We start from the raw sequence: 27,777 nt of genomic DNA on the forward strand, positions 1-27,777 counted from the left end.
TTTGTCTCAGCGGCCTCGGTCCTCCGTCGCCCCCCGTCGCCGACGACGTCTCCTTTCGACCCGCCGCGACGAGATTTTCACTTTATCATCTCTCCGATTGTGTTGTGTTTGAAGTACTACTATTATATATATATATATATATATATATACACGCGCGCACACACACACACACATATACACTTATGTTTATGGTTTATGTATAGATATACACAACGTTATAATCTTGCTGTGTGTCTGCATCCTTCTCTTCTGTCTCAAACACACACACACACAAACACAGAAACTCGTACTCACACGTTCTTTCGCCTCACTACCGCTACCTATATATATATTTTTTTTTTTCACTCAAAAAAAAATAATTTCGTTTTTGTTATTATTATTATTATTATTATTATTAGTAGTAGTAGTAGTAATAGTAGTAGTATACGGTGGTAGTATATTATCATCATCATCATCATCATTATTATTATTATAATTATTGTTGTTGTTTTACTGTTTTCGCCGGAATCAGTGCCGTTTCGAATTCGCTGGTTCGAGTTCGATTGTCTTCTCGCGTATCGCCGGACCATGTTAGAAAACTCGTAGGGCCTGCTCGTGAATTACAGTACGCGCGCGCGTGTGCCGTGTAGTTTATGCGCGCAGATGGACCGCGTCCCGTACGGAGTGGAGAAGACAACAACGACTTCGACGGTAAGCCCGACAATTGATTTTTAAGATTAAACGACTCGTGATCGCGTAAACGAACAACGGACTCGTGTGTGGTATACCCCTATGTCCGGACACGTTTTTATTACAAAGCTACAGCGGTTTTTAAACGATTACCGATTGTTATAATATTTTACATACGGCGGCGGTCTTGGACTGCTGTAAAATTTGTTCCCGCTTTATATACATATATATTTTTCATTATTGTTGTTTTGATGAAACGAAATAGTCCATCGCCTAGATTTGATCGATTACATCCCATTCCAGTTCGTGTCTTACTTACATGTGGATTTTATTGAATTTATTAAGACCTGATTTGTATGCTTGGCTAGTGCTCGTCAATGGATACGATATGTTTCTATTGACAATATGATATAGGTAAAAATTTATGACTTAGAAAGTGGTGACACCAATAGTGCTTTCGATCTTGCCTACCAAAATCATTGTGTTAACTTTTAGCCATTGAAAAACTGTTCTTATCAAATATATTATTTAAGTACGTCGTAAATTGACTCTGATTCACTGTGTGGGTACATCATTATTGTATTGTTTTTACACTTCCTACCTACTTATTAATAATTTTTCATTATGCACAAATACCTATAATTAATTAAGTGTGATTAAATCTGTATTATTGATAATAACTACATAGTTTACGATTTACAACATTTAAATTAAAAAGCTTATAGTAACATTTCATATTCAGATGGAAAAATATGAAAAAGATTTTAAATAAATACCTAAAATAATTATAGTATTTTTTTTTTTACGTCATACTTACAGTTTCTAAATTAATTTATATATAGGGTGTAACAGATAGAACTGACTTTTGGAATAACTTTTGTTGTAATTAATATTTTCAAATTTTTTTTCTATGTATCATTAAGATACCCTAGCGTTACATGTATAATTTTGTATAATTTAATTTTTTTATGTTTATTTTTTAATACTGAAAATAAAAAAAACTAAGATTTGATTTAAATTTTTTTGGATAAATTTAAAATAGCCAATTTGTGAATTGATTATAAGAACAATTTTGATGGTAAAAAGATTTATCTAAGTCAAGAAGTTTATTTTTATTATTGTATACATGTTATAAATTTTTTAAGACATGTTTACTATGTAAAAAAATCAGCAAGACCTTACAAAAAATTATTTATGAACAATTCCTATGAAGTAAAAAAATATCAGTTTTGGAGAAATATAAACAACTTCATTAATAGTAATTGTCTAATACTCTAATCCAACTGCTGTTTTCTAGTGCTCTAATTAATAAACCTAAATATAATATGTATAAAAATAAACTTGATAATAATATACCAATATCTATTAATTTACAATGTAGATTTAAAAAATAACTTAAAATTATTTCATCTGTAGAATTTAAATGAAATAATTTTATCAAAATATATACGTAAGCATCTACATTATATATCAATATTAATAAAAATTTGCCGTGGACTTCTTCATTGTTAACAATATTATAACATACTTTTACTTTTTGAATATTGTGTTCTAACCTAGTTATTTTATTTAATCAAATTATTTGTAAATTGTAGGGGATTAAAAACAAAATTTTATATTTAAAAAGTTATAGAAAGACATTATGTTTATAGCATTTATCTTAGGTTTACAGATTTAATCAACATTTCACCAGCAATTAATATATTTTTAATTATGTTGATATATTTTTATTTAAAACAAATGTAAATAAATTTACATCAAACTTCATTACCTAATTAATTTCTTATTTACTTTATTGTTTTCAATACCTACCTACTTTTTATATATATGCCATCATCAAAATATGTGGAAATAAAAAGACACTCGGAACGAAATTTTGGAGCATAGCCAATATCTCATTCTAAATTCTTGTAGTCTTAAATATATCTTAGACTGATCAATGATATGTATATACTAAATAGATTGAAAGTAGTTTGACTGACGAAAGGTGATAATTTTCATTTGACAATTAAAATTGTGACTTTTAAGAATAATATTTATTATTCTAGGTATTAGATATTTATATTTGCATTAGATATTACTTTATTTTCAAATTAAATTTAGAACTATATTTATTATTTTACTAGATATATCTTTTGTGTTAGATACCTAACACTTTATTTTTAAATTTTAAAATATCAATGATTTTATGTTAATAAAATATTTTTTAGGGACATTTACAAATATACTTTGTTATTCCTACTAATCTTTTAAACTTATAACAATAATAATTTGCTTAGTTTTTATTTGTTTGGTTTAAAAAAGAATATAATTTAAGTTACTTTATTTAATAATTTTAGGACGAATCAAAATTTGAATTAAAAATGATATCAATCGTATAATGGATAGTCCTAGTTCAACAACTGGTGGTCGTCGAAGGCTTCCTACTACACATTATGCCGAAGACCAAGCATTTGACCAAATAGCTAAAGAAGTAAGTAAATTAGAAAAATTACTTTATTGTATTTACTTTTTACTTTTAACCTATTAAGTTTAACTTTTTGTGCTTGTTTTTAAAATAATTTAATGTATATTTTTATAATTACAATACTATACTAATATTTTATATATTAAAAAGTGTATATATATGTTACGATTAAGATCACTAGTCTACAAACTTTCTTTATTCTTACTATTATAATCTATTCCAAATAATTTTAAAAAAAACTCGCACAGCCACCCCCCGGTCGGAGTGTTGTAATTGGTTACCATGTATCATTACTTGCTGTCAATATAGGCTGTGTAACTGCATCTGCGCGAACTATAACGTGTTTTCAACCTTATTTTTTCCAAACTTATTTGGAATAGTGTATAATCACCTTATTAGGGAAAACACTAAGAAGATAACTTTTGTGATTTTAATACAATTAAATATATACAATTTATGTTATTTTTTAACATTTTTAAGTTCAAGCAAATTATAAGTACATTAAATATTGTACAATTTATAAATGATCATAAGATTGTCTTAAAATACACGTTTACTAACATATGTAATATTCTTCTCTTTAGGTTTCATTATAGATTAATTAACTCAAATATTTAAGGTAACTACCCAAAATAGGTTTTTAGAACATTAATACGCTGTATTGTTAGTAAGGTGGAGATAGCATTTGTGAGTATGATGTCCTTTTAGTGTTATTCCTAATAAGGTGACTAATAGTAACAATAAAAAAAGTTTGAGTACTAGTGAACTTGATTATGTTATATTTGGAACTATTGTACTATTTGTACTACATGTTTGAAAAAAAAATTCTGACAAAAATTATATATATAATAACTATGGGGTATTATATAGAACATAATAAAAAATTGAAATGACACCCATGTATATATATATTATATTAAACATAAATGATTTTAAATGAAAATATTATGTGTGTAATAAACTATTAATAATTATTTCATTACAAAACATTTTATTCGTAACTGAAGATAATAATAGTAGATTTGTCCTTAAAATTATTTTTTTTTTTTTTTTTTTTTTTTTTTTTTTAAATCATTTATTTGTGAATTTACAATCTATACAAAATGGTACAATAAGTAAATGTGATAATAATTATAACTTATAAGTGGCAATGAGGAAAGTACAATGAGTAGAAGTTTCACATTAGAAATTCATACGTGGAAGGTAATTTAGGGGGAAATAGTAATATACAAGGTTAAGATTAATGTGCGTTGAGAAGATCTCTGGGCCATTCACGTTTGAGGCATCTGGCTGGGTTGTCTGGAAGAGCATTGGTATGAAGTTGAGCGATGAGGGGGTTTGAGTGATATTCCATATTGGAGTGCAGGCGAAGATAATATTTGATAGCTGTATGTTTAATGGTGGGTATTTTGAGGTCGTTATGAAGAGCAATATTTGTGACGTACCAAGGGGCTTTAGCAATTATGCGGAGGCAGATGGCTTGGAATGCTTGTATGGTTCTAGTGTTCGATGGTTTAGTGGTACCCCAGAGAGCTATTCCGTATGACCAGATAGGTTGCAGAAGGGATTTGTAGAGTAGTAAACGGTTGGAGATTTGCATATTAGATTTCATGAGAGGCCTGAGGATATGTAGGCGGCTGTTTAGTTGTTTGCGTTTAGTTTTGAGGTGGGGGCCCCAGGTGAGCCTTCTGTCAAACAGTAAGCCGAGATATTTGACTTCATTTGTGTGGGGAATGATTGCATTCTCAAATGATATATGAGGACAGTCACCTGGGCGGAGGGAGAAAGTGACATGAGAAGACTTGGAGTCGTTGATCTTGATTTTCCATGATTTGAACCAGTGAGATAGGCTGTTGAGATGATTTTGAAGTAGGCTGCTTGCTTCGAAGGGGTCTTGACTAGATAAAAGGATTGCGGTATCGTCGGCATATGTCCCTATTAGGGTGTTTTCCGTTGTAGGAATGTCAGCTGTGAACAATGTGTATAGGAAAGGAGCGATGTCGCTTCCCTGAGGAACACCGGCTAGAATGTTTTGCGTGCTGGATTGTAAATTGTTGCCATGTTAGATATCAAGTGAACTGTGAAGCTAAGCAATACATTTAAAATAAACTAGTAATTTAATTTAAAATATCAGTGTGCAAACTAGTTATTAAAAATAATAGTATTAACATGCTATTGGATTTTTAAAAATATCAAAATGAGTGCTCAAATAGGTTATAGTTCTGGTACTCTACTTACCACTAAATTCTTAGACCATCATTTAGTTTCAATCTATATGAGGTACAAAAATATATTTACTCTTATAAATTGCCTATTTATCCACTATATTGTTTTTTTTTAAATTTAATTGGATGACAATAATCTTCAAACATAATAAATAATGAAAAGTGTATATTTTATTAAAATATGCTGGAGCATCATTTTTTAAGATCTAATTTTTACTATAACAATTAATAGATTTACCAATGTTTGGATCAGATTTGTTTTTATTTTTGACTGGTTTCTATTTGATACTGGTCATAAAAAAAAATACAAAAGTTTTTGTTATTTTATATTTACATATTATTATCTATTATTAAATAAAATCTTCTTTTTATTATAATTAAAAATTATTATTTTATAATAATATACTAAAAATGTTATCAGTTTATCACATACTCTTCTAAATTTCTTCCAATGTTTTTCGTTTTGTTATGTGACTTGCCATTTTCAAATTATACACATCTACAATTTTGAATTTTACATTTTTTTTATAGTTAATCTAACCAGACATCCATTGTTTATTTATTTTATTTTTTTGGATTTTTACCTATATTATACACTTGAATTTTTCCATACTTAAAAAATTCACAAATTTGTTTTACTTGTTACTTGTTATTATACTGCAGTATATACTACTACTATAACACTAAATAACAAAGTATACGCAATGTAACAAAATAATTTGTATGATTGATTTATTGATTAGGTTACGTAGATAGGAATTGATACAAATTATACATTGACTAATAATTTTAAAATAGATATTTCTATGATATACAAGCGTATGACAAAATGTTATTCCCATTTACATGTTAAATCTATCTTTTTCAGAGAATGATATATTTAGAAATATATTAGCCGCTGGGACAAATAATTATTCTGTAAAAGACACGTTTCAATTTTATTCAGAATTCATATTATACAGGTTTTATTGTGTATATTTTCTAACACTATTTCCTAAGAAAAAGGGGCTAAAAGTACATGGCTATAGAAGGCTAAATAACTAATTGGCTGTATTTGGTAGCAAATTATCAATTATCAATACAATTATTGATTTTAGACATTATGGCTATATTATATTCAACTTAGTAGTATGGGATCAATATATGACAATTAAAAAACAATTTAATAATAGTGTGACACATCAATTTTCAGTTAAATGAGTCCATTCATTCATTCATTTGATTTTTTATATTTAGTTTTAACCATGTTTATATTTATTTATTATTTACTGCATAGAAATTTTGTTCCTTTTTTCCAATCAAAAATATTAGTTTATGTGATGAATCTATGTAGAGGAAACCATAATATTTCGTATATTTTCTAAATAATAATTGAGAATTTTTTTTTAAATATTTTTTACCATACCAACTATACTGAATTTGCATTCCATAGTAGACATAATTAATAAATAATAAATATACTAGATGATTCTTTTATAGAACAACACTTATTATTTAAAATTATATTAGTATTTTTGAAATTATTTTTTCTACATAAAAATTTAAATACATTTTTTCATTAAAAAAAATATAAGACTTAAAAAAATTCAACGATAAAAAATATATATTTTTTAAATACGTCTATTTTTTTAAATAATAAGTGTTGTGTGATAAAATAATCACTTATTATATTTAACATTGATAAAAATATTGATATTTTTAAGTGTAATTTTTTCATAATAAAACCATACTAAAACAAATTTGTTCATTCTCTCTATCACTTATACTACGTAAACCTACGTAGATATGAACCTACGTTAGATTTTCATACCTTTGTTGACAAAATATAAATTTTAATAGTCTAACACAGAAGTCCTAAACTGTGGTTGTGGTACACAAAATGCCCTCTAGTAGTACTTGTAAGGCCAAATATTAACATGGAAAATAAATTGGTATTGTAATTATGATTTTATTAATTTTTGCGGTGGATCTAAATATTGTTTTATATTTTTTTAAATTATTTATTTTTAATATCATTTTTTGTATTTTATTACTGTTATTACGAATTCCCGAATCTTGATAATAAATAAATAATAGTTTTTAAATTTTAACATACATTTTAAATATGCCTATTACCTATTTATAGTGATAAATTAAAATTTGTACAACTTTTTTAAGAATATACGTTTTATTTAAATTTATTAAATTTATCTTTGAAAATATTATATTGGATAATTTTATATTTTTTGTATAACGTAATAAATTCCCCACCTTGGTAATCCTGTATCAAATTTATTTCTTCGGGGCTCCTAGACCTATTAAATGAAATATTTAGCTTCTTATGCCCAACCGGTTTCCAGAGTTCGCTACGTACGGTTGTTATATGCCGTATTGCTTATTAATTTTTCATTACATACAATACTATGTTATATCAACGGGTGTGCGTCCGTGTACGTGTTGTGTTATGAAGTTCGCGTTATTTTTGTTACACCTTCGATATTATAGGTGCGTTTTAAAATCATTCAAAAAAGTTTTTATTTATTTCCGAATAGATTATTATAATATTTAAAATGTGTAGTACATTAAGTCTCGTTTTTGTGAATCAAATCGACTTTTTGAAGCATTCATATTCAAAGTAATACAAATACCTGGTATTTAAACATTTATACTCCATCATCACAAATTTTAAAATATGTTCAAATAAGAGTATAATATAAAATATAAATTAAGGTTAATAGTTTTGGAATGTTGATCAAATGTATATTGTTACTGTTGGTTAGTTTTCATTAACTACTAAAAAGGACAACAAATATAAAATTATCTTCCCATTTTTTTTAACATAGTAACCTATAGATTTTCTAATTTATTTAAAAAACAATCTGGTTAAATATTCACTATTTTCTAAATATAATCACCAATTAAAGGCATGATTTTGCGCCTAGTTTTTAAATTAGACGTATTTTAGGCCTATCTAAACATGACCTAGCTTTACTTGTTTACTGTACTGTAGATATTTTATTCGCGCGTGAGTTATTATTTGTTTTTATTAGGATTTTTTTTTAAATTAAAATATTTAATCATAGTAAATTCAAATTTGTTTATAATACTCCGTAAAATAGACTAATTAATCCAAGATTTGAGCGGCTATGTAGATTGTTAGATTTTTAGTTTGGCCATTATTTTGAACACTTTGCAGTATAGTTAGTAATCAGTATGTTTTACTTATTAATCGTCAAGAATCTTAAAAACGTTCGTAAATGTAAATGTATATTTAATACGTAAATCAGTGTTGTATTAGTTTAGTTGACAAAATATTATTGTCAATTGTTAAATAATAATAAACATTTAATTGTAATAATGTTCACTCTATGAAATATTATACTTTTTACTATAATAATAATGATCTTTATATAATTTTAAATCGTTTTTTATAAATATTATTTTATTTACCTTCTTTGTTTAAAATTTATTAAAATGGTATTTTAAAATATTTAGAAGTATTTATTATAAATTTTCCGAAATGCCCGTTATAAAATTTATAAGTTTTATAAATTATTCTTACAAATATTTTTTAGTGTATCATAGAAAACACTACTAAAAAAAGACCAGCAAAGAAGTTAATATTTAATTAAAAAATATTATATTAATATATTAATATTAAATTGTTCATTACTTATATGTAAAACTAATACTAACATTTAAACAAAATTTTAGACAAATTAATGCTCATTGTTAAATAACTGCGAATAAATCTATGCTTAATTATATTTTAGATTTCATTCAACACCTCACAGTGAGGTCACTTAAAATCATATTCTATGTTTTTTATAATATTTGATGTTGGTAACAAAGCATTTTTTATTATGTATGGAATAACTACGCCTTCGTATTGTATATAAATATAAACAGGGTGTTTTTTTCAACATAAGACTTATTAGTTATTATTTTGAAAAACTATGACAATGATTTTTTTTAGTTTAGTAAAGTCATTAATGATTACTTATTTAAAAAAAATATATTTTTACTACCTATTTTTTATCATAATTATTTTTAAGTTTTTAATTTTTTAAATAACGATATACATTTTTAATTTCATATTTCTAAGTAACATATTTTTCGGAATATTTGTAGACTTAAAAATCGAATCCCGAACTAGTAGCTGATTAATTATAAATTATAAAAGTTTTTATGAGTGAAATGTAAACCAACGTTTTGCAAGATACTTTATGTCACTTCACTCCTATTAATTATTATTTAAATACTTATAAGTTGTACCTCATATATTTAATAATTTAATTAATAAACTGCTAATAAATTAAATTAAAAATGTAAGTTGTTATTCAAAACAGAATACGTTTAAAAAATGACAATAATACAAATATACCGATCATGTAAATATATTGTCTCCGTCTTACGAATATATAGCTGTAGATTTTTGTTCCGAAGTTCTAATTTTGTGTAGTAAACTTTAATATTTGAATGAATTCATCTTTTATGAATCATATTAATTTATGATTCTATAATACTGAGTTATTACCTAAATATAATATTACATTTTAAAAATTCTAATAAATTAATAATAATAATAGTTTTAAAAGTAATGAATTTCTTCTGATTTAAAAAAAATCACCCTGTACATTAGTTGAGGTAATGATAACACTATGTATTATAATAATGTCTGTAAAGACTTTTTCGAGACATTCTTTGATCGTTCTCACGATAACTATTTTTGTTTGTTTTTATAAAAATTACTTTAAGTCTAGACTTTTATTTATCATCATTATTCTGTCATTACTATATAATATTATTTTTATTTTTGTTTTGATCAAAAAAAAAAACAACGATTTATGTACGTATAATTGATGTTATCAAACCATTAAAAGGTATATGAGAACTAAAATATTTTTTACTTTTTCTTAAAAATTTGGAACCCTAGAAAAAATATTGCAATAAAATAAATATTTGTTATTTCATGTTCTTAATAATATATATTGCATTTTTGTTCCTTATTTATTATCTATTATTTTTAGGTTACGTTATATGTATATACTCGTATATACATGTACATACATAATATATCATTACATTTTGTACATTATTGTATATTATTCGTAATTAAAAATATTTTTTTTTAATTAAATTTATTTCATACACTTTTTATTAGTACTGCTTTCTTTGATAATATATGCACTCTATAATTTATTTATTATTGGTTAATAGGATACCCTGTCCCGTACATTTATCGTGGACCAAAATTTATCAATCATCGTGATTCACGAGTGACGCAAAAATAAAATATAAACTGATTTATCTAAATATATTTTCATAGTTGAATTTATTTTATCGGAGGTCAGTCTATAATATTATTAAATAAAATAAACAAAAATAAAACATAAAAACAAAAATAAAAATGTTTTTTAATTTATTTCACGATGAACAGGTTCGACCAATTTGATGTTTTGTTTAATTTTTGTATTTTTTAACTTTTTATTCGTGATAATTGTTTATTCTTCGGTTTATTTGACTACAAAAATTGTATACAGTATGCACGATGTTAATTTAATGTAGCAATACAATGGATTTTTTGTTTTTATGACATCAGTGTACTTTTAAAAAACGTTTCAAATAATTTACTGTACTTTTATTACCTAGAGTAAATAATACATAATCGTGCATATGTTACCTATGTATTGTATATATAAGCCATTAAAATTAATTGTTATGATGTAATACATATTGCTTAGGTATACGTTTATTTCAATTCTGACTCGTTTCGAAGCTAATGGTGACCAAAGTAAAAAAATTCCAAACGTATTAGTAGTTTAAGTGCTATATATTTTATTTTATTTTATTATGTTAAAATATCAATAAATAAGAAACATAGTTCGTATAATTTGTTTTGAAAATAAGATTACTTATTTATGTAGGAGTATATTAAGAGTAGGTATAAGTGTACAACTATTTCTGTTAGTTCTTCGAATGCGTGTTATTACGTTGTTAATAATAACATTTGTGTGTTTGAATTAGAATTATTCATTAAATTTACATAATTGTAAGCTACAAATCTACAATACAGTCTAACCAAAATTCATTCTAATAAGTAATAAGTTACAATTATTTAAGTTCCTATCTTATACTCTAAAACTTTTTTATAGCAATAAAAATCTGTATTATACTATATTTTTACTTATACGAATTACAGTGCTAAGTTTGAAAGTAAGTTGGTATAAAACAAGTATGAGACTCTTGTATAGTCTTGTTAGTAATGCAAGCCATACTCAGAAGATAACTTTTTAATGAGTTGTCTTTTTTTCAAAAAGAGTCACTTCCAGTTTTAGAACAGAAAAAAGTGATTGTCTTGATATAGATTTTGTATTAAATAATACGTTAATTTTGAATTATTTTGCTGTAACCATTAATATTTAATATATGAGTTGTCTCAATCGCAGTAATTCTTTTTACATTTTATTTGAATGACGTTGCCGTGGTTTCACTTGTATACGAATAATATTACTTAGTATTACTTATGAACTGTGGTTTACTGCTACTTGCCAGTACTAATGAGTAATATCAATTATGCTTAGTAGCTACTTTAGGTTTTTCCTTTCGTGTATCGTGTATGACTATTAAGTTATCGAACGTGAGTTAACCTTCTTTCGATGCATACACTATTTATCTAGGTACCAGCATGTTGGAAGTTATTATTAATTAATAAATGTTCGTAGTACATATAATAATTCAGCATTAATACTAATGTGTTTACTTAAAATACTAATTTTAAGTATATTTCATTCAAAAAGTATTACAAATTCATAATAAATAGGCAGGCGTCTATACATTTATTTTTTATTTTTTCTATATTCATATTTTTACGATAGTTTAATTATTCCTTAATCATTACAATGATTCATATAAATTTGTGATAAGTTTCTCATTGAATTATTAAGAATTACCTATCGTTTTCCATTTTTATTGGAATTAAAAGATTATAATTTATAATGTTTTTGTTATTGAAAATTCAATTAACTCAAAGCATTTAAATTTAAAAAAAAATTGATAAATGCATAATATTTGTATTTAATTTAAATTTTCTTCATGTAATTAATAAAATAGTACGTAATTAATTCAGTAATTTTAGGTCGAGGAGCATGCATTAGTATCTAGAGTATCTACTATCATGTTCCTCAACCTAAAATCAATTATCAAATCACATAAAAAAACTTAATTGATATGGAATTATTCATAATATTATAGTTTTATAGCCGATAACTTATTATTTATTATATAATACCTACATATAAACCCAATTATTATTATTTATGATCTGAGAATGAAATTGTTTTTTTTTTATTTGAAAAATATCGCTAAACTTAAAAAAAGCTTTAAACTTTATTATTTCAGTTACTTTTTTTTTATGTAGTTAAAATTGGGATGATTAATATTTTTTACTGACACATTTAACCGATAAAATCTACAAATCACTAACTAACACTATTTATAATTGAATAATTGATTCACTTAACCACCATACATAATAAATTTATATTATGCATAAATACAAAAGTAAAATATTACTTTGGTGTTTATCTTTCTCACATTCTAATATACACGAAAATTAAGGAGACGCTATATGCAAATTCGTATCTTTATCTTGCATTAATGGTTTGTGCATTAATGGTTTATCATATAATTTATGTTGGTACCTTAATGCATTAATGTTTTATTATAGTAAATCAATATCAATATGTCAAGAGTATGTTTAGGAACGAATCGATCATTTCAAATTTCGAAATCATTTTATTATTTCACCATTGTACTAATTTATTCTAAAATTTGCATTCATCCGTATTCCGTATATTTTTTTAATTGTAAATATACTGTATATACTAACTGTTTTAGTACTAATGTTCTTAATACACTAATGTAATAACATTATATACCAATAAACATATATAATAAAACTGTATGACTAATGCGACTCGTAAACTCAGGCATTATCCGTGAGGCCAAAACCACAAATAGTTTCAAATAATAATATTTTAGCTTCTGGGGGGAGCGATAAATGTATTGATTTTATCATGATGTGTTTTGTGTGTTTGTGTATGTGTAATGTGTTTATGTGTATGATAAGTTCTCGATAAAATGCTTCGATTTTCAAAAATGGGCGTGGTTTTGGATATCAAATAGTCAATTGAATCAGATTTAGTTTGTACTTAAAAGAGGTCAACTTAAAAATGAACAGTACTTATATTAGTTATTTTTATATTTGGGAAATACACAATTACACAACAACAAATAAAGAAAAAACGGGAATTTTTAGGCAAATCCAATTTTTGAAAAAATCGACTTTTTTATGGTACTCGAAAACGAATTATCGAAAATATTTGAAATTTTCACCAAATGTTTATTCTATCGTTTTCTATTAACTAAACGATTTTCAAAATATTTTGACTGTTTTTGAAGTATTTATAGACTTATAAATTTTCATTTTTTTTTTTTTATAATAAGTATCGCTTAAAAATTATTTGTTGAATAGAAATGCTTTAATATGTAATACAAAGCTCATTATAAGTATTTATTTTTCAATTAAAAATATCAAAAATCTATAGTCACAATATATTTTTATAATCGTTTAAAGTTACAATTTTGACAAAATTCATAAAAATCGCGAAAATCAGTTAATTATTTTTAGTAAAATACTAATAATATAATAAATGCAATAATTTTGAAAAAAATTACATCAACCTGTTTACTATACGTCTATACCAGAGATGGACTACTGGCAATCCGTGAACATTTTTTATCTGGCCTCTGTTACATTTACAAATAACTTTATTAATTTGTATTTTATTATATTCATAAAATCGATATAATGTTTATCGTAAAAGGTAGATATGAATTATCTAAAGGAAGTGATATACTAAATACTGTAAAAACGCAATTGACCTATTTGGTGTTTCAAAAAATTCTCATCAGTTGTGGCTGCAGATGATGCAAAATCTTTTTGTTTTGCTTTCTATACTCTGGCCCACTAGATTTTAAAGTTCTAAAACTTGGCCCTCTATAGTAACATTGAGTTGTCTATCCCTGTACTATACTATTAAAAGTAAAATAGGTTATTTTAATAACTATATTAAAAATATTATCACTTGGTGGTATATAGCCTGATAGACGGTTTACGCCCAGAATTGTTTTTCGTATTTAATGATATATCATTAAATTCAAATTTCACAGATCTATAATAGTGATCTACTCGACATCTAATACACAGTAGATCGGTACTCACTTATTATTTTTATGTCTGTTGTATTACTTTAATATTCTATTTTTATGGTTCAATTTATTAAATGCATAGTTGAGATTAACATAAAATATTTGAATTATTGTTTCTGTATTCTGTTGACATAACCATATACGCGTATAAAAATGTTCGATAGGCAGTCACTACGATAGTGAATGTGTATTTGTGAGTAAATCACATTCTGCCTATTGCGAATAGGTTTATGACATCACTAACTGGTTTTTCCAATAATAGATACGCTAGACTTAAACAATAAATTGTTTGAATATTGATTAGATGTTTTCTGATTTGTAGTTTGTAAACGTAGGAAACAATTGGCGTTTAGGACGTATACGTCGTATTCAAATATTTAGGTCATAAAAAGTATCTTTGAAAATATGTATGGTATAGTAATATTATCGGGCGTCGCCCATTACCGCATAAATGTGCAAAATACGCATAGGACCAAACCGCACAAAGTTTTTAAAATACTGATTATCCCATTACCGCGAACACAAATTTAGCAGTATATTTTTCACGATTATCGTCGCTTATTGATAAATTAATTAATAATTAAGAAGGGACTGAAGCAATACAATTGAAATGCATGGTTGTGAACGAGAAAGCAATTTAATACATTAGGTTTTATTATCAAACGAACTAACTATTATGGAATATGTTAAAAAACAAGTTTAAATTTTAAAACAATAAATGTAGCTACAATATGCATGTATATTTAATTTTAATTTTATTATCTAACTATTTTACTTATTTTTAATTATTTTTATATAACACAAGTGTTTGATGTTATTATTTTTTGAACACGTATAATTCTATAATATTGTACATTTGATTTTAATAAATCTGTTTGGTTTCGTATTATTTTTGTGTGCGATAATGGAAAGCGCCAATATTATCGTCAGTACAGTAAATAGTAATACTTTTAATTTTTATACTATGGAATTTATGGTGGGTGGTGGTATATATTTAAGGAGTTTAGTATAGGCAATATTTAAAATACTATACAGTACGTACAATTTTTTAACATACATGGTTTGGTATACTTATGAAATTTGTCTCAGCGTTTTCATGAATATTTTAAAGATATTATGTCAATTCAAACTATAATACAATAATTTATAGTATTATTATAGCATTATCACATTGATTTGTTACATTCTGAGTTTTCCCTGTTGAACAAAATACATAATACAATGTATACGTTTTGATATTTATATTACCTACATAATCTATTCGTTTAAATAATAATAAAACAAAATGTAGGACCTTAATATTTAATTGTATTATAACGCATCAGTAGCTAAATTAATTTAATTTAGTTCATATCATTACTCAATTACTGTGAACCAACTAAAGTTTATTGATAGGTTATTTAATAAATATTCTATAAAAGTTGAAAAGAAGTGGTTATTATAAGTATAAACAGTAAAATATCATAATATTGTTGACTTATATATTTTACTATGCATTTAACTCTAACTTATTTTATGTTTTAAGAAACCAATGTAAAAATAAACTCACCCTTCACAAAAATAAAGATCGTTCTATATTTATAGCCGCTAAATATATAAAGTATTTTATGCATTTTTTTTATTGACATTTTCATGAACTAGACATTTTTACTTTTTTTATTGGTCCTGTTTTTTGAAGTTGGAAATCTAGTAACTATAGTATAACGTCTTAGTTATATGTTAAATATATTAAATTCTACATTATGCTTAGCTATTATTTAGCTTACCGTATTATGGTATTTCATTTTTATGCAAGTTATGAATTTGTAAAATATTATAATTTAAAAATTCTGATCATCTGATAAAATTAACCTAAATCCATAATATACCCTTTTTATTTCATAATAACATAATATTATGTTGTAAGCTCATAGATATAATTAAGCCTATGTTATGTTTGGTATTTATATGTTTTGTTTTGATGGAGTACTTAAATGGATTTTCTAAGATACCAAGGAATAATAATATATTTTTCTTTTGCACTTAACTGAAATGAAAGTGTCCATATTTGGTTAATTGTTAATGTTGATCTCCTTCTTATTTATTTAGTTAAAAATACATCACGTTGAGAATTTAATATGAATGATAGTCATATCAAAATGAACGTAACATCGTGTGATCTGGTTACTGGAGCGCATATTACGCACATATACATAAATCAAACTCCAGATACTTTAAATGAAAAATCATTAGATGCTAAATTACTCGTCAATGTACCTGTTGAATTTAATACATCTAATTCTACGTTTACGTCGAAAGAGTCCTCATCATTGTACTCCGACAGTGTTAATAACGCGGACGGTAGGGATGCGGTGGTGAATATTTTAAATAACGTCACTCCATATGAATATTCTAAAGTCGTTCATTCGTCTCAGTTGATACTAGATAATAATGAATCATATTCTTGTCACATATGTATTAATGATAATACCGATCTGAATTCAGTATGCGAGAATTTTAATACTGATGCGATTCGTCCAGTATGCGACGCTGAAACAAATTATACTTATCTTTCATCAGAGGACGACGATAGTTACTGTGCATATTCTATTGCTGATATCAGTGATATCGATGAGCTATCAGATAATAATTTAAACGATCGTCAATCTAGTCCTCTTAGGGAACAAACAAGCGTACAAATTAATGGTTCTAGTCCTGGCTATAATTCTAGTTGTGATTCTGAAGCTGATGGAATTGTAACATTTCTGGACAAGTGTAATAATGAAGTATGTATAAGTATAATTATAATTAACTTGCTGGTTATTTGAATAGTATATTCTAGTATTGACATAAGACTATAATTATAGTTATTTTATTTTACATGTATAAAATAAGTCCACTTTTATAGTTTTATGTTTACTAACAGTGCATAATGCATAAATCTTTCAGGAAGTATGTGATACAATATTTACGATAAGCGCTCTATTATTAAAAAGTTAGTTAATTGAATCATTTTTATTTTGTTTCAGGCAGAAGCTCGCTTGGCTGCAAGACGTCAAGCCCGTGCTGAAGCTAGAGAAATTCGTATGCGAGAAATTGAACGGCAACAGAAAGAAGCTGAGGAAAATGCAGACAAAGCTTTTGATATGCATGCAGCAGGCAAGTTTGAAATAACCTTTTATCTCTATATCTGTGTGTGTGCAATTTTTTTTATAAGAAATACTCTGGGGTCAAAGCCGTAGCTAGTCCTTTAAATTAGGGGGGAGGGGCTAGATTTTTAAAAATTTTTTATACCAAATTTTTTTAATTAGAAAATTATTTATTGGTTTTATTGGTGATTACATCTGACATGAATGATTATTCGTTTATATGAAACATTATATTTTTTATATTGTAGGCAAAAATAAAATTAATACTTATATGTTTATAGGCACATATATTTACCCAAAAATGTTGGGGTAATTCTGGTAATTCTTAATAATTTTATTACCCATAAATTGAATGATCAGTAAATCGATTTTAAATTTTTAAGATATTATAATTATATTAATTATAATTTAAGATAATATTGTAAAATTATATGTAACATATGGGGATGTAGTTAGTAGTATTTGTGTAGTATTTAAATTGAATTAAAATTAAAAAATAATTAATTTGTACATATTTGACCAAAACTGAGTGAACTATGAATAATTAATAATAATTTAATAATTCATTCCTTCCATTTCGCACTTGGCAAATATTAAGATAGGATATTTGGTTGCAGACATATATTGATTATAACTGACATTCTTTGGTTTGTCTTTAATATCTAGCTATTTGATAACCCCAGTTAGGAATTTAATATAATAATACACATTCAGAATTGAAGTTTGATTCGCTTACCTATCTACTTTCTCCACGTAAAATCTTTATTTTATTTGTGCACATTTAAAACTTTATTTTTGCCTTATATTATACCTAGTTCTAAGTCATTATTAACTCTTGATTATTTGTATTTATATTTTATGTATTTTAGTATTTGTACTATTGATAAAATTAAAACCAAGTTGACCAAGAAATATTGAATTAATTTCCAAAAATCCTATTATTCTCTTTACGCAGACTTGGGTAAAATACTTTTTAAAAGTATTTCAAATACATATTCTGAATACTTTATGATAATAGTATTTCCAAGTATTTGGAATACTTTTTATGAAGTATTCCAAATATTTTTCAAATACTTTTTTTTAGTAGATTTAGATTTCAATAACAAAAATATATTTTTTTCTAATTCAATGTTTATAAGTAAACATTGCCCAATCTATTTATTATAAATTATATTCAAATTATAATATTATGTAATTCACTTAAGTAATAAAGTGGGTAACTTTTTTAGTAAAACCTAATAAAGGAACATTATATTCACAAAAAAAAAAAACTATTAATTAATACTTAATTATAATATAATTATTAATATTATTATAAAAAGTAGTACAATAATCAACTACTTTAAACCAATAGCCAAGTTGCTGTGGCTTAAATAATAATAATATATTACTATAAAATATTTTGAATAGAAATATACACAGATTATAGGTGCTTATATGGTTACATACAAGTGCAAAAGCAATTTCTATGACAGAAGAAGTAATGAAATTATTTTTAGTGTGATTAGACTGTAAAAAATTATTCGGAATACTATCCAAGTCTGTCTTTACATTACTGAAAAGTTTACCAATATACTCCTGGGACCAAATATCATAACTCATTTTTTGATAGGGATAAAAGTCTTAAATTCTTATATTAAATTAAGCAAAAACTATTATAGTTAACATTGCCCAAACTAAACTGGGTGATTTTATATAATCAAGACAATTTTTCTTCATTACCCATAACACACACACACACATAAATAGGTATTCTCATGTTAGCTGATTTGCATCACCATATTGTTACTTATTGGAAAATTTGAAAATAATACCTTATCATTACTTTATTTCTATGTATATTTTTTTCTCAGATTCTTTTTATATTGATATTTTTCTTGTATATTCTTACATAGATTCATTTTATCACTAATTACATTTTATTCAAAGTTCTAATAATTGTTTTTAAAATAAAATTTTGCAAACATGAAAATAATGATATATTTAAACAAGATTTTTGTTTTAAATTCAAGATATGAAATTAACATTAAGATAAAAGGCCATTATAATAATAACTTGAATTTTAGTAATGAGGTTTCACCAAAATAAATTAAAAAATATTAAAAAGTAGATAAATGAAAATAATTATTAATTTAGAATATAAAATACAATTCAATAATTATTTACTAAAAAAGTATGTAAGGTTATTTATTTTTATTTATTTGAATAGCACTTTATATTGAACTACACATTGTTTGGTTTATGATAAGTGACACTTCAAAGTTTTATGATTAAGTTCCTGTAATTAAAATAGTATTTGATTAAGATATAAAACACTTTGTTTAAATGTTTATTTTAAAGTATATAATATGTACTATAGTGTTTGCATTTATCTCTTAGATGGACCTATTATAAATCGAGTTTCACGAGTATCTGCAAATACTGCCAGTCCTAGAGCAGCCAGTTCAATACATAATACTAACAGTTACCAATCTAGTCGACGTAATTCAGTTGATTCTCTTGATGAATCTACTCCTAATTTTCGAGATTTTAGGGTATGAATGTTGTTTTCTAAATATTTCAATAAATAATTATTAATTATTTATCATTTTTAGATGGAATTAAAAGACTTAGAAGAAAAGTTTCGTAAAGCTATGGTACAAAATGCTCAACTCGACAATGAAAAAGCAGCTGTGTCATATATGGTAGAATTGTATAAAGACAAGTACACCGATATTGAAGAAGAACTTATGCATATAAAAGTAATTATTTTATAGTTATAAAGAATTGTTTTTAATTTATATATTATTTAACTTATTTATAGCGAGAACATAAAGAGAGTTGTAGAGAAAACGAAAAATTAAAACGTTTATTGGCTACTCAAAAACTAGAATCTTTAACACTTCAACAAGAACTAGAAGAACGTGATAAACTCATTGAGGTAAATTAGTATTTTTAATCTAATGTTTTATTTATAGCTAAATATCTTTTATTTGTTAGTTCCTCTATATTTTTTTACTAACAATATTTTAATATTATAAAACTTTTAGATAAAATTTTATTTTATAAAATATATTTTTGACTAAAATTTATGTTATGTATATAATATTTTACTATTTTAGCCTTTTTTTATTACTAGTAATGTACTTTTATTTAATATTAAAAATCCTGAAGTTTGATTTAAAGTTAATAAAAATAACTATTTAAACAACGAAAAAATTATCATAATAGTATTACAACAGTAATAACTTATCAAAAAACTAAAATTATATCGATTGGTTGGTTTAAAATATAAATACATATTGTAATTATTATTTTAGGAAAAAGGTCTAGTAATTATCAGCACAGAACAAGAACATTGGAGTGAGACTGATCAATGTAATAGTAAAATAAAACGTGCCTTAGTCTCTGTTGAAAATGCTCAATTGTTACAAGATGCAGGAGAAGGTTGTTTAGGTATGTATTTAAATATTTTATTATATATTTTATTACTTTGTTTTACTTTTTTCTTGAAATTACTTATAATAATTACATAAAATAAATAAACGTGTTATAATTCATAACTGATATTTTAAATTAAAGTAAACATATGTTAATATGTTCCTTGCAAAATGTGGTCCTCTACTCTACTTACTTAAACTGAATTTGCAGGAGTAGCAATAATAGCATATTTGTCTATGTGTTCTTGATTCATAGCAGACAGAGTTAGAAATCCGTTTTGTATAATGACAAGTTTAATTATCAAGAATTTTAAATGCCTATTTTGTACATTTTGTCTCTTTTAAGAAATAGTGCATATTTGTATGCATATTTAATATTTTCTAAAAAATTGACTTTTTTTTATTTTATGATATTCTATTATACAATTTAAACTTTACAAATTTTAAAAATATATTTTTATTAATACTATACCGGTACCGATAATAGTTTTTCAATTCAATAATAACTAATAACATCATAACTGGCAACCAGTTTTCTACACATTAGACTACACTTTTTTCATTTATAAAAAAAATTATATAGTACCTAATAGTTTATAATACAATAAAGTAAATGAATAATAATTAAAATATTTATATATTATTTTTTTTGGAATTTGAAAAAAAATATATTTTCTTGTTGTCTATTTTACCTCTTATAACTAATTATCAACTCATCAAAAAGGTTAGGTTAAATATATTGAAATACTCTAAATAATATTCTGACACAAGATTAAAATTAAAAATATATTTCATCATGCACAACAATAAAAAAAATCTTTTTTTTATAACGACTTAAAAAGAGTATACAAGCAATGTAGAATATAGAGTTCTAGGATAACCTTGTATTCAATAACATGTTTCATACAATAATACATGGTGTTCTGAATACTGTGATTTAATATTATATTTTACATTTTTTTTATCTTGTTATAATGTAAATACTTTGGGATTTATTCAGATGTACGACTCAAAAAATTTACCGAAGAACGTAACAGCTATATAGACGAAATTAACAGGCTCAAATTAGAGTTACAAGAAGCCAAACGTCATAGTGATAACCATTATAATGGTACAGACTCAGACGATTTGGAAGATGCCCAAAGTAAGATTGGCTTTGTGTCAATTGCATTTTTAAAAGTACCAATAATATAATTTGATAATTCATTTTTTTTTATATGAATATAGAAGAAACTAATAAAGTTCTTGGTGATTATAAATTCAAATGGCAAAAGGCTGAACAAGATATTTCTACATTACAAGCTAATGTAAATTAGATAATTAAAATTTTTAATTTAAAAACTGTTATTTTATTTATTATGTACATTGAATCTAATATTCATTAACATAATTATATTATTTAACTTTAGGTAGCTAGACTTGAGAGTCAAGTTATTAGATATAAAACAGCTTCTGAAGCATCTGAAAAAGCTGAAGATGAACTGAAATTGGAAAAACGAAAACTACAGCGCGAGGTATTAATTATTATTTGAAAAATATTTTACTTTATAATTATTAACTTTAAATTATACATGGATTTATAAATAAAATAATAAAATAATTTTTAAATAAAATTAAGCTAAAATACCTAATTTGAAAGTTTACTAACATATCAATTTAATACAATTTGTGTACTGTTAAGTACAGCGGTTCCCAACCGTGGAGGGGGGGATATAATGATGATGGAATTTACGAAATAACTATGTTATTTTACAATGTGTAAAATTGAAATCTGTATTAATTTTAAAAAACAGTACAAAATTTCTCATTAAATTTACTCATATTATTTATATTTTATAATAATATTTTTGTTTTTATATTCAATAATTTTTCTTATCTTAATATGATTACTTAGTAAGTTGATTTATAATAAATTTTTAAAATTATGAAAATAATAATAGTAAATAGTTTTATATTGTATAATATATAGTTATTTTGTTTAATTTATTTGTACTGCTCACAAAAAAAAAAAAAATTCGCTTAAACTAATTTAAGGAGGAGGGAATAAGATTTTAGTAAATTTACATGAGAAGCGTAAATTGAGAAAGGTTGGGAACCACTGGTATAGTATATATGAATTATTATAACTATTAATTCTATGATTTAATAATTTGTACTTAACATATAGTTTTCTTTAATGGGAATTTTATTATTTTGTTTTAGCTTCGAGAAGCTCAAGCAAAAGTTGAAGAATTGGAGACATCCAATATGCATTTATTAAAACGTTTTGACAAGTTAAAGAATGCCAAATCCAGTTTACTAAAAGATTTATAATAGACTATCTTATTCATTATCGAACAAAACTAAAAGTAATAATTTATTTTAATTCAAGTATTAGAAAAACAACTAATACATAACCCATTTATACAATTTACTAATTTAATTTAATTTATTTTTATTAGATGCGATTTTTTGTGCAATAAAATCTACATTCATCATCAGTGTCACATCAGACAATGATAATGGGAAGATGTGCAAAACAGGACAAGAAACATAATATAATTAAAAACATAATTTAGTATATAATATTTGAATAATTAAATTTATATTAATAAATATTTAATAACAAAATACTAATAATTATAGCAAAATATAATTACCGTGTAAAAATTGTTTTATTTTAATTGAAATTACAATCTAACATTATCATTTTATAAATGTTTTATTTTATATTAAGTATATTTTATTATTATTTTATTTTGAAATAATAAAATTCTTTATTTTTGTTGATTTGACTATTGTTCCAAAACTATCAACCAATACTCCAGATGGTAAATGTTTTTATTATTAGTTATTCTGTATTAGTAGAATCTTGTTAAACCAAAATAAGTGGCATTCGCTCTATTTATAAATAATTTATTAGTGAAAACATTTATCTCCTTATCACTAATGTGTATACTTGGACAGAACTTGTATGTATACTGTATTTATTTCATTATTATTATTACTTTAATTACTTTAGTACATTTGCTCTGTAAATAGGTATCATATGTAAATGAAACTTTTCTTAACAAGATAAAATTACCAATGATTCATTTTATATTATAAAATGTAAGTGTTAGACTGTTAGAACATCTTTTGAAATATTCTCTTAAATGTTCCTATCTGATACAGAGAGTAGATTATAAAATATTTTAAAGTTAAAGTTTGTAATTTTATAGATTTATTATACTAATTTGAATTCTGAAACAAAATTTATAATAAAAACTACAAGACACGGTAATTTTATTTTGTTATTCATTTATATACTTTCCAAAAAAAATTAATTTACTATACTCAGTTTCATGTAAAAGTAAACTCGGGCAGGCGGCTTTAGCTAGGCTAATGAATGTTGCTAACATGTGCTTTTGGGAGCATCACATTATTATTCTAACAACTGCCAACCTTGTATTTTGCTTAGATAAGCACAATAAAAATATTTTACCATGGTGTATAAAAATTTATTTATTAAGAGATAATTAAGGGTGATCTGATCAAACCTGACTGACCTGAGACTACTCTTATATGAGGCAGAGTGTAGATCTATGTAGTTAGAATTATGAAATATAAATTATTACAAATAACATTTTGTATTTATTAAAAATAATAACAACAATCATTTAGTTTTTAGTTTACTTATTTAATTTTTATCTTTATAATCTATTAAAATTAAAATTGTATTACAAAGATCCTAGTAATAACTATACTACATATTTATGATTTTAGAATATACTGATATGTGTTAATCTTCAAAACATCAGTAACAGATCCAGAGGTCACACAAGGGAAGGGTTGATCCCTAAAAATTAAATTGCCTTTTTAGTTATTTTTCTATTTAAGTATTTAACCTATATTGGAAGCTAATTATTAGCATTGTGTTCCATGTACAATTAAAAAATATTATTAATCCCTTATGTTAGCCATAATAATAGTATGTGTAAAATTTCAAACCATTTGGGCAATTTTTTTTTCAATTTTTTTTTTGAGTAAACCATACCAAAAATTATGTGGCGGTTTGATCGAAGATAAGTGAGACCCAAATTTGTGTCTCATGGCGCTCAACGTGTTAAATAAATCTGTTTATATTTATTTTTACAATTAATTTACAATATAGAATGTTTTTTCTACAAAATCAAGACTAAGTAAAATCTCAACTATGTGTGATTCATAATATCATAAAAATATTGATTTTTGACCAAGACATGAATATAAAAATATGGTATAAAACACAGCCTAAGGGTGATCACTTCATCACGCTCCTTTGTATTAAACAACTGAAAAACATAAGGCAACTAACTTTATTAGTGTTAACAGTTAACAGTGAGAATACCCACCATTTTAAAGTTAGATATGAGTAGAAATGTATCTATATTTAAATAAAATTAACTTATTTATACCACAATTGGCACAATTTTTATCTGTATATTCTAAAATCAATGTTACCTATTTACATACCTTAAAAAATATGACTAATAAATAAATTTTATACATGGTTTTTTTTTTATGTATTTAGAATTATATTATTTATTATTTAATCCTAAAGAATGTAATACACTAATACTAAATAGTTAAAATTAAAATATCAAATCTATACATATTTGTATAGATCATTAAAAACTATCAAAATTATTTCAACAGTTATTTTTATGTTATTTTATTTCTTTCAATTTAAGTTGTTTTCTTATTTTTTGAATTATTTTCTATCCAATGATTTTGAAATGTAACATGAGACATTTGAAAAGTCTGGCTGAAGACTGAGGGGTCCATGCTGAATCACAATAAAACTTTTATTTATGATGATTTATAAATTCTGTAGGGCCAGAGGTTTTACTGTCTAATGGTATAATTGTTTTTATTTACAAATGCATTCAATTAATACAGAGATTCCCAACCAGGGTGCCGCGAAATTATTTGAAATATATTAAAGTCTATAGGGCATAGGGTGCCTCCGGATTTTTAGAAAATGACTAAGGGTGCTGTGAGTAAAAAAAGGTTGGGAACCTCTGTTAACTATTAACTGTTAATAGTTATGAGTTTTGTTTTTTATTTATAAAATATTTAACAATTTAGAGTTTTTTTTTATCCTGTCATTATGCTACTTTCAATTCTTCAAATATATGTATATTAATAAATTAATATTCAAATAATATAGTATATTATTCTACGTGTTTTATTTTGTTTTATTCATTTAAATGTCAATCATCTAAGTATTTATTTTTATTTTTTAAAAGAAAGCTATTATTTTTGAGTTATTATTAATACAAAGCACCTCTTTAGTTATTCTTTTAGCAATTACTGCAAGTTGACATTTTAGGAAAATGATCTTTTTCTGTATAATAAATTATTTTTCCTACCCTAACAGCAGTTGGAAGAATTGTTACATATCTAAATCAGATTAATATACATGAATATATTTGAACTAAATTAGATAAGTTTTATCTAAAATATCAAATAATAGCTGATAAGTTATTTCAGTACTGTTCGATGTGTATTTATAAATACACTATGGTGCTATTCTTTGCAACTGTTTTGCAAATCTAGATATCAAGAACAACAAGAATAGTTCACTATTGATTATTTATCTACCATAATATCTATGGCTTATGGCTTATAACTTAATTACATATCCTAATAAGTATTATGAGTACATGTAGTTATACACTTATAAAAATATAATTATGCTTTAAAAATATGAATTATTTTTTAACAAATATTTTATAATTAAATTAATTTGATGTGAATTTATTGTTACTTTTAAAAATACCTACATAAATTATAAAATAAATACCTATGTATATTTGTAAACTCTAAAATCTAATTTTTAAAAGTACCTAACCATCTATTGTTTAGTTTCAACTTTCCAGAGATTTAGAATACAGTGCATTGGTAATAATTTATACAGCTGTAAAAAAAAGTAAGTCGAGAAATGATCATTTGATCTTGCAGCCTGATGCCTGAAGAATTGTTCCAAAAAAACATCTAAAACATTTGGTTATTTATTAATAAATTGTATGATTTTTTTTTTGTTCTCTTACTTTGAATTAATCTTGATTTATTTCCCTATAAATAAATACTTAAAATTCTATTAATCATTCAAATACTTAAATATTTTGAAGGATCAAGTGTAGACTGGATTATGACTAAAACTATAAGCTGTGCTAACAATTAAAAATAAATACAATTTTTTTAAATCTTTCCATCAATATGTTCTTTTTCCCAGTAAATTAAACAAACTAATAATGATTAAAATAACTGTATCATATATTCATATATCAATATATAAGCAAATAAAAGTAGTTGGTTAATGGTTATAATAAATTATTTAACTTATTAAAAGTTATAAATATTATATTTGTGTATTATATGATAGTCTGAGCCTTTCTACATCAATTTTTCAATTCAGAACATTAAAATAATCATTAAATTTTCTGCTATTGTGTTGGTTCACAATCTTGTATATTGTTGACTTTATAATTTTTATAAAATAAAAAAACATTAACTACAAAATAAATTACTTATTAGGACTCGTTCACTAAGTAAATGCATAAATACTAATTATAATTAAGACTTTAGTGTGTATGCATAATAAATAATGTTAT

At 24.4% G+C, this 27,777-nt stretch overlaps 1 protein-coding gene across 3 annotated transcripts; it reads left to right on the forward strand.

The window, feature by feature from the left end:
* The first annotated feature begins 154 nt into the window (after positions 1-154).
* Positions 155-26,351, forward strand: LOC132924126 (leucine-rich repeat flightless-interacting protein 2). 3 transcript variants are annotated; one of them, XM_060988239.1, is made up of 12 exons: positions 155-690; positions 3,009-3,142; positions 17,622-17,751; positions 20,121-20,275; positions 20,336-20,482; positions 20,545-20,661; positions 21,041-21,176; positions 22,161-22,304; positions 22,388-22,467; positions 22,570-22,674; positions 23,363-23,508; positions 23,602-26,351. In XM_060988239.1, the coding sequence occupies exons 2-11, from the start codon at positions 3,050-3,052 to the stop codon at positions 23,471-23,473; spliced, it is 1,218 nt and encodes a 405-aa protein (XP_060844222.1). In that variant the 5' UTR covers positions 155-690; positions 3,009-3,049; the 3' UTR covers positions 23,474-23,508; positions 23,602-26,351. The 3 variants fall into 3 exon arrangements, with proteins under 3 accessions (XP_060844222.1, XP_060844223.1, XP_060844221.1); XM_060988240.1 differs by lacking the exon at positions 155-690 and adding an exon at positions 2,696-2,717; XM_060988238.1 differs by lacking the exons at positions 155-690; positions 3,009-3,142 and adding exons at positions 7,786-7,975; positions 16,702-17,378.
* Positions 26,352-27,777: the final 1,426 nt, after the last annotated feature.

Source organism: Rhopalosiphum padi, chromosome 3, assembly GCF_020882245.1.
Source record: "Rhopalosiphum padi isolate XX-2018 chromosome 3, ASM2088224v1, whole genome shotgun sequence".
NCBI lineage: Eukaryota > Metazoa > Arthropoda > Insecta > Hemiptera > Aphididae > Rhopalosiphum > Rhopalosiphum padi.

Excerpts from the sequence above, each read along its gene's own strand:
- LOC132924126 (XM_060988238.1), top strand. The coding sequence starts at position 16,731 with ATGAATGATAGTCATATCAAAATGAACGTAACATCGTGTGATCTGGTT. Across the intron at positions 20,276-20,335 it reads CTAATTTTCGAGATTTTAGG|ATGGAATTAAAAGACTTAGA; the intron begins GTATGAATGTTG and ends TATCATTTTTAG. Across the intron at positions 20,662-21,040 it reads AACGTGATAAACTCATTGAG|GAAAAAGGTCTAGTAATTAT; the intron begins GTAAATTAGTAT and ends TTATTATTTTAG.